This window comes from Hylobates moloch, unplaced genomic scaffold (genome assembly GCF_009828535.3).
Source record: "Hylobates moloch isolate HMO894 unplaced genomic scaffold, HMol_V3 SCAFFOLD_7, whole genome shotgun sequence".
Taxonomy (NCBI): Eukaryota; Metazoa; Chordata; class Mammalia; order Primates; family Hylobatidae; genus Hylobates; species Hylobates moloch.
In genome coordinates this window covers 133,452,187-133,461,055 of record NW_026652282.1, presented here as the reverse complement: position 1 = coordinate 133,461,055, position 8,869 = coordinate 133,452,187, and the positions used below count along the sequence as shown (strand labels likewise).

Below are 8,869 nucleotides of genomic sequence, written 5' to 3'. Positions count from 1 at the left end.
TGGAAGGAAACATTTTCTTTAGACTTTTAAGATAAAACATTTTTAGCATCAGATCACAATAAACAGAAACCAAAGGAGGAGAAAAAAAAAAAAACGTACAGGAGCTGAAAATGAGTTGAAGGAGAGTTATTATTTCAGACTTTTAACAGGGGAGAGAAAGCTGAAAAACGAGACACAAAGTTGAACTTTGCATTAAAAATCATAGTGTCTTATAATTTTATTAAGGGTAAAGCAAATACCTTAAGAAAATATCATTGTTCTAGTCAATCCTTTAGTGTATAAGTGTTTTTGTCTTTAAATATCAAAACCCAATCTCTAGAAAGACCCTTATAAATGATTTCCCTTTAATTATAGACAACTTGATCATATAAGATTTTTTTTATTTTCATAATTGAGATTTTATTGGTTGAGGATCAGTACAGACATTTCAATTTGTACACAAATCTTAACATACATAATGAAATTCTAAAAAGCCATATATTGTAATTCTTTTTTAAAGTTATTCCAGTGACTTTCCAGCTTAAAAGTTGGAAGCAGATTTTCCTTAAGAGGCTATCAAGTACCAGTATCTTCACGTTGGTCAGCTGTTACATACAGCCCACCAGTTCACAACTCAATAGCACGTACACTACATATTCAAATTTGTAATCTTTCACAGCACAGTAACAAAGTTATTAGGAAAACAGGACTACCACAACCAAAGATGTTACAGAGTGCACACAATTCTGACAGGGAGAGCCATGATTGAAGAGTGGTTTTCTTTAGAAAACAATTCTACTAAAAAACAACATGGGAATAGAAGTAATTTAAAATGTTCAAGACATTAAATGCAGGACTGACTCCATATTGCCATTTAATATGCTTTGTATTATAGGATATAAAAACTAACCTCCCATCTATGGAATGTTAAGCTGACACCCGAGACAGTCAGAGCCTCCCATAATTCAATATCCCATGCTGTTTTCTGGTTGTACCAAAAAATAAACAACCAGCAAATTATTTCACCTCTTAAAAAAAAGCATTTACACTTAAAAAATGGGATGAGGTGGGATTCCCTCCTTCTTAAAAATGTTTCTAGAGCTACTAAAAAACTTGCATTTACAAAATAGTCGATAAAAATATTCCTCTGGATTGTACAAGAAGGGAGACAGGAACCACTGATAAGACATGGTATATGGTATTAATCAGACTTGGCTTCTTTCTCTGCTGCTTCATCAGAGGCTGGACTCTCCTCAGTTTTTGTTTCCCTGTTTTCTGCAGGTAAATCTTCTTTAGTTTCTTGGTTAGCCACTTCAGCCTGTTTTCCCTTTGCTCCCCTTTTCCCTTTTGTTTGCACTTTTTTGTCTGAAGATTTATCCTTCACTGCTGCCTTTTTCGGCTTCGCTTCCACTTTTGCAGGAGGTTTAGCTGACAACCGCGCTGATCTCCTCTTGGGCTTTTCCTTGGCGGCCCCTTCCACGGAGCTGACCTTCCTCTTGGGCATCCTGGCGGCGGGGAGGGCGTGTGCTGGGTGCCTGCGGGCTGCAGCGCACCTTCGTGAAACTGGGCTGCCTGGCTGCTGCCACTCCTCCCGCCGCCCGAGCTGCTGAGACCCACCGATCATGTAAGATTTGATCCCACATTTTTTTTTCTTAAAAGGAGGAACTGAGCTGTGGCCAGACCATTCATGATATGCTTGGACTTTCTGGTTTGTCCCGACCGTCCCTCTTTCTTAAATAACCAATCATTTTATTCTGGGACAAAAAATTACCATATAAGATTCTTTATCATATAAAATTATTTTTAAGCTTTCTTACCAAAAATACTTCTTTATTTCTATACCTTTCTTTACATATGTCTTATTTCCCAGTTCTTTTTACCTTGTTTTATACATAACCTTTAAATAACCTTTGAATTAGACAAAAATTATTCACCCTTTAACAAGAACACACACATTTTTTAGAAAAAATGTTTTCCTACAATATATATTTTTTAATTAGAAAATACCCATTTAATGAAATACCTATTATTTAACTTTAGATTCTAAATTATGGCAAGTTTATCTACAAGTATTTATCCCATCACATTTACCTAATTATTTTATTTTAATAGTTTACCTAGATTATTTATGAAAACTGCAACAGTCACCAAAGTTATTTTCCTATCAACCATTTTATAGCTTGTGAATTTCAGGCATTTATCTGAGTTAGAATCTTAAGATTGAATACATGGTTATTTTACCAAATAATTCAGGATTTAGCTGTTTTCATTAAACCAATAATAATGTCTTTTTTGTGAAAGATTACACAAGCAAAGATCATTCTGTTTTGGGCTGGGTTTATCGTTTAACAACCTTTATGACAGCTGGGTGCGGTGGCTCAGGCCTGTAATCCCAGCACTTTGGGAGGCCGAGATGGGCAGATCACAAGGTCAGGAGATCGAGACCATCCTGGCTAACATGGTGAAACCCCGTCTCTACAAAAAGTACAAAAAAATTAGCTGAGCATCTGTAGTCCCAGCTACTTTGGGAGGCTGAGGCAGTAGAATGGTGTGAACCCTGGAGGCGGAGCTTGCAGTGAGCTGAGATCGCACCACTGCACTCCAGCCTGGGCGACAGAGCCAGACTCCATCTCAAAAAATAAAATAAAATAAAATAAAATAAAATAAAATAATAACCTTTATGACAAATTTGGACACCTTATAATATTTGGCAGGGATAAGTATGAAATCTCTTGATCAATAAATGCAAACAAAAATGTATACTGACATTTCTGAAGATATTTGTAATATTACTCTACCAATAATTTTAAAGCTAGCTTATTAAAAGCTCTACTTAAGTCATGTGAGCTTGAAAAGCATTTGGGCTTATTATTTAATTTATGAGTACTCTTTAAGCCAAATTTGGTACCTTGTGGCAGAAAACATACAACAAAATACGTCTACATACACATAAACACACACATACACACTCATATAAATAAATATCCTAGAGCATTTACTTCAGAACTCTAGCCATGAGATATTAATAACAACTCATTGGTTTGCAAAAACAATAACAAAAAGAAATGGTTAGGTACAAACAGTGGATTTTATCTCAGTAGAAAAGTAACAACAGACTTAAAGCAGGCAGAAAAGAAAGCAGAGAGATAGGGAACTTAGGAGCTTTATAGTTGCAGATCAACCTTCAGGCTCTGAATTTTCCTTGATGTAATTTGCCTGTCAGTTTAAAATGTGCACAAGAACAGACTTAACGCGTAACCAGCTGGAGTATTAGAAAATCTGGCATGCCCTTCCATTTACACAGCCACTTGCAAGTACAGGAGCCATAAAACCAAATGGGGTTCTAAGGGGGGTTGTTCTCCTTGTCTTTCCTTATTCTTAGATGATGTGTTTCCCACATTTTTTTTTTTTTCTTAAAAGGAGGAACTGAGCTGTGGCCTAGGGTTTAGTGTGGTGGGTCAAAGTGTGCTGGTTGTGGACAGGACTCCACAATGCATCACCACTGAATTGTTTCGGTCCTCTTTTGTGTCTCAGTTTCTCTCTCCAGAGGTCTAGCACCTCTGGGAGGGCTCAAAGCTTGGGGTGAGCAGCTCCTATATGTGCTCCCTGGATGAGCCTTTTAAAACTAATTTTGTTGGCAATTCCCTGTAGGGCTACTGCACATCACAGGGAGGCAATCCCCAGACACTCCCGCTTGGCCTCCAGTCACCCAGGAGCACCTTTTGACTGGGAGGAGCAAAATCCCTTTCTCTTTGGAGTTGAGGAAACTCAGTCTCTCATTTATCTATGAAAGTGACAGTGCAGTTCCTCATGCAAATATGCAGACAAGCCAGTGGAGATTAATTTGGGGAGGAAAGGCAATGGAGAAGACTCTTTAAAATGCACCTCTGAATTAGAATTGAGATCCTAAACAACTTCCTAGGAGGAAAAAAGCCCAGCCAAGACCACTTTCTGTAAACTGTCCTCGGCCACCTTTAACTATAGCTCTTTTTTTTTTTTTTTTTTTTTTTTTTTGAGACGGAGTCTCGCTCTGTCGCCCAGGCTGGAGTGCAGTGGTGCAATCTCGGCTCACTGCAAGCTCCGCCTCCCGGGTTCACCCCATTCTCCTGCCTCAGCCTCTCCGAGTAGCTGGGACTACAGGCGCCCGCCACCACACCCGGCTCATTTTTTTGTATTTTTAGTAGAGACGGGGTTTCACCGTGGTCTCGATCTCCTGACCTCGTGATCCGCCCGCCTCGGCCTCCCAAAGTGCTGGGATTACAAGCGTGAGTCACCGCGCCCGGCTTAACTATAGCTCTTGTCTGCTATGATACATGCCAAGGTCAAATCCTCTCACAGGACAAGGTAATCTCTGGTACCCCAAAATAGGACTTAAGAAGAAATCACTTAGGCAGATAGTAAGGGTATGGGGATCCTCAGTAAAGTTTTTCTTTTTAATGAAAAGCAGCCCCAAATGATTTTCTAACAAAGAGCAGCCTGTGAAGTTCAGCTGCAGACACAGAGAGGCAAGATGGCTCCCATCAACTGGAAACTCCATTTGCATAATAATATTCAGCTGGGGCCACCAGCCTTCCCCCCCCACCCCCACTATGTAAACGTCATACCTGATCGAACCAATCTGTGAGCCCTATGTAAATCAGACACCGCCTCCTCAAACCTGACTAAAATTTGGTGCATCCACCACCCTCTGGTCCTTTCCACTGGGAGACCCCTTTCTCTATAGAGAAAGCTGCTTCTCTTTCTCTTCTCTTCTGCTCATTAAACCTCTGCTCCTAAACTTGTGTGTGTCCATGTCCTAAATTTTCCTGGCACGTGACAACGAACCCCAGGGTGTATACCCCAGACAATGTAGCCACTTCACCCCCAAAAGCCAAAGAGGTCAGGTAATGCAATACAGGAGAGCAGAGCTTTACACCTAAGAAGAATCTGCCCATGACTCTTGAAACTCCACAAAGAAAACAGAACACCCCCAAAGGAGTGAATGGTGCCTTTGTCCTGAGTTCTTTAAAGGGTTAGAGTCATTAGATGCCTTCTTTAGATTCTTCTTGGTACCAAAGATGGCGAGGGGAGAAGGAGGAATAGGGTGGAAGAAAAGTAGATGAAAGAACAATTATTTTTTTAAGACAGGGAGCAAACACACAAACCAAGTGCATGTTTGGTCATTTTTTTTCTCTTTTGCAGCTGCAGGGAATTTTAGCCAATTCAGAGATACCTTGTTACTCACCGTTTGGAATTCTCATTCGAATTTGACCAAGTCAGGTAGAATTGGCCAAATCTGATGGGAGAAAGACTGGAACAAACAACAAAAGAACGCCAACAATATGATTACGGAGTCCTCTAATGGAGAAATTAAGACCAGCTGACTGTTCATCATAACTTTAGCCAAGACAAAACTCCAATTCAGCTGCTTACTTAGGAGTGGGTCTCAGGCTGAAGACTGCTCTCTACCAGCCCAGAAGTAGGAAAAAACTCAAACTCACCTTCCCTTTTGGAAGTGAGCTCAAATTCCAGAATGCAGTTATCTGCCTTTCATTGTCATGGAAGCAGGAAAACTTGCCTTCCTTGTTGGAAGCAAGCAAAACTCCAGAAAAGGAGTTGTACAGCAAAATAAACTTTAGATCTCAACCAAATTTTCGGAGATGAGGGATTCTCTGGAGGGAGGGGAGCTCCCAGGCCTCAGCAAATTGTTCTATTGGTTTGAGCCATAAAGATAGCTCAAGTTGGTACCAAGTACTGATAGGAGATTTGTCAAAGGTCAGGGCCACCTCCATTCAGAGTCTCTTTGTGGTCACCAAATGTGTACCTCAAATATCTGAGACAGGTCTCAGTGAATTTAGAAACTTTATTTTGCCAAGGTTAAGGACATGCCCATGACACAGCCTTAGGAGGTCCTGATGCCATGTGCCCAAGGCTTGGTTTTATACATTTTAGGGAGACATGAGACATCAATCAATATATGTAAGATATGCAATGGTTTGGTCCAGAAAGGTGGGACAACTTGAAGTGGGGAGGGGTCTTCCAGGTCATAGGTAGATGAGAGAAAAATGGTTGCATTCTTTTGAGTTTCTGATTAGCCTTTCACTGAATACACAATTTACATGTGAGAGCAGGAAGAGTCACTTATGCTTTAGTCTGACTTTGTGAAACAATAGGGCAAAGGAAGCAATCAGATATGCATTTGTCTCATGTGAGCAGAGGGATGACTTTGAGTTCTGCCTGTCCTTTGTTTACAAGGAATTTCTTCATGGGCAAATTGTGAGGAAGGTATGTAGCTTAAAAAAAAAATCGTTGTAGTTATCTTATTTAGGAATAGAATAGGAGGCAGGTTTGCCCAATGCACTTCCCAGCTTGACTTTTCCCTTTGGCTTGGTCATTTGGGGGCGATTTATTTTCCTTTCGTGGGGTCAATCCATCAAGAAGACATAACAACTGTAAATATATATATGTATGCACCCAACATTGGAGCAGCTAAATATATAAAGCAAATATTTACAGAACACAAGGGAGAAATTGACAGCCACACGGGGACTTCAACACCCCATTCTCAACAGTGGACACATCATCCAGAAAGATAGTCAATAAGGAAATATTGGACTTAAACAAAACTCCAAGTCTTTTCTGAGTTCACCTTGGCTTGCCATAGCAGGCCACATGAGAGGCCATGCGGCAGCCCACTGGATCTCACCTCAGCATCAATTAGAATTTCACTTCAGTTTTTCTTTCTCTTTGCATTTTCTCTGTAGTAAATTCCTAACCTCCTGCAGTTTTCTCTAGCTCGATAAATGACAACCCCATTCTTTCATTTGCTCGGGCCAAAAACCTCAGAGGCATCCTTGAAGCCTCACTCTCTCTCTCATCTCATCCAAATCCTAATCAAATCCCATCTGCTCTCCCTTCACATCCCTCCTCCAATCTAAACCTTCTGTTGCCCCCCCCATGGCCCCCAGGAAGAGTCTACATCCTTTCAATTGCTCACAATATCTACTCTGCCCCTCGCTTAATCTGGTTTCTCTGCTACCACTCAAATATACCAAGGATGCTCTTGCCTCAGCACCATGTGGCTGTTTGAAAGATCTGAATCTTCACATTGGCATGGTGGCTCCACAAGAGCTGGGGTTAGATAGCACCATTGCACTCCAGCCTGGGTGACAGAGCAAGACCCCGTCTGTTTGTTACCTGTCCAGTGTGTGGCTCACAGTAGGTGATCAACAAGTGTCTGTCGAATGAATGATTTCAAACTCAGAACAGCAAAAAGGAAAAACAAATTAATAAATATTTTTTTGAGACAGGGTCTTGCTCTGTCACCCAGGCTGGAGTGCAATGGCACTATCTCAGCTCACTGCAGCCTCCACCTCCCGGATTCAAGCAAGTCTCCCACCTCAGCCTCCTGGGTAGCTGGGATCACAGGGGTGCGCCACCATGGCCAGCTAATTTTTGCATTTTTAGTAGAGATGGGGTGTCACCATGTTGGCCAGGCTGGTCTCGAACTCCTGACCTCAGGTGATCCACCCGCCTTGGCCTCCCAAAGTGTTGGGATTACAGGCATGAGCCACCGCACCCAGCCAATAATTTTTAATAATATTACCTGTATTACATTTATAATACTGAATAAATAGAAACACCTTAAATAATTATTATATGGAGAGGCCGTTACATGACTTATGTCATGTCCACTACGTTAAAAAAAAAATCTCATGTTTAAATTAGTTTGGGAAATGCTATATATTATACTCCCTTGTGGAGATTAATATTAGCCTGTTAAAAGTTCTTAGAAGTCCTGGAGCAAAGAAAAATAGGTTTAAATTTGTTTAATCCAGCATTTCCCAAACATAACTGACCACAGGGCCCTCGCTGTTTTGTGACTTTTATTAAAACAGAACTATTGTTTCACAGAACAGACTTTGGAAAACTTGTAATACCTATATAGAAAAAAATTGAAGGGAGGTACATCAAGATGTTAATGATGTTTATTTCTGGTTGCTAGAATTATGGAAACTTATTCTTTTCTCTGTATTTCTCAAAATTTTTTTTCAATAAATATTACTATTATAACCAAAACAGTAATAAGGATATTCACATTTTAAAATTACAACTTTTGAAGGAGAAAATGAAGGCAAAGATAATTCAAGTTGGAAGACAATTTAATTTTAACTGATAGATAATTCCTCATTTTAAGCAGATAGCAAATGCCCCACTCTTTTGGAGTCCAACCGGAGAGACCACACTTGCCCTATTGAATCTTCTAGTTCTTCACTGGACTGGATCAACTACAAGAATGCTGGGAAAGGAAGATAAAATGGTGAATGCTCTACACAGAGTTACTATGTAATTATATCACCTTTTCAAAGATCGGATTTTACAGCACTTTTTCTCTTAATATGAACCAAATAATTCCATACAAACAAAATGCTTTGATGAAAAAGCAGAGTAAGAATGTGTTTCCAGTACAGTGGAGCTTGGAGGTAGTGGTATAAGTATGGTTAGGTAGTTTTTCTTCTTTCGTTTTTAAAGTATCTTTTTTAAAATGAACTGATCAAACAATACAGCTCATTGTAGAAAGATCAGAAAGTGGGCCGGGTGCGGTGGCTCACGCCTGTAATCCCAGCACTTTGGGAGGCCGAGGCAGGTGGATCACGGGGTCAGGAGATCAAGACCATCCTGGCTAACACGGTGAAACCCCGTCTCTACTAAAAATATAAAAAATTAGCCAGGCGTGGTGGTGGGCGCCTGTAGTCTCAGCTACGCGGGAGGCTGAGGCAGGAGAATGGCATGAACCCAGGAGGCGGAGCTTGCAGTGAGCCGAGATCGCACCACTGCACTCCAGCCTGGGTGACAGAGCGAGACTCCGTCTCAAAAAAAAAAAAAAAGAAAACAAAAAAAGCGAAAGATC

The 8,869-nt window shown here is 40.6% G+C and overlaps 2 protein-coding genes across 2 annotated transcripts in view; both read right to left on the bottom strand.

Moving 5' to 3' along the window:
• Positions 1–1,132: 1,132 nt before the first annotated feature.
• LOC116812148 (non-histone chromosomal protein HMG-14-like) lies at positions 1,133–1,483 on the bottom strand. Its single transcript, XM_032757842.2, has one exon. It carries the CDS (start codon positions 1,481–1,483, stop codon positions 1,181–1,183), a length of 303 nt encoding a protein of 100 aa, XP_032613733.1. The 3' UTR covers positions 1,133–1,180.
• Positions 1,484–8,102: 6,619 nt separating this feature from the next.
• SMIM9 (small integral membrane protein 9) overlaps positions 8,103–8,869 on the bottom strand; it is an 8,237-nt gene continuing 7,470 nt past the window's right edge. The window contains exon 3 of the mRNA XM_032756479.2: positions 8,103–8,257. Coding sequence (XP_032612370.1) covers positions 8,230–8,257 — 28 coding nt within the window. The 3' untranslated portion in view covers positions 8,103–8,229. The remainder of the gene's footprint in view (positions 8,258–8,869) is intronic.

Coding starts and splice junctions, on each gene's coding strand:
- LOC116812148 (XM_032757842.2), bottom strand. CDS start 1,483: ATGCCCAAGAGGAAGGTCAGCTCCGTGGAAGGGGCCGCCAAGGAAAAG.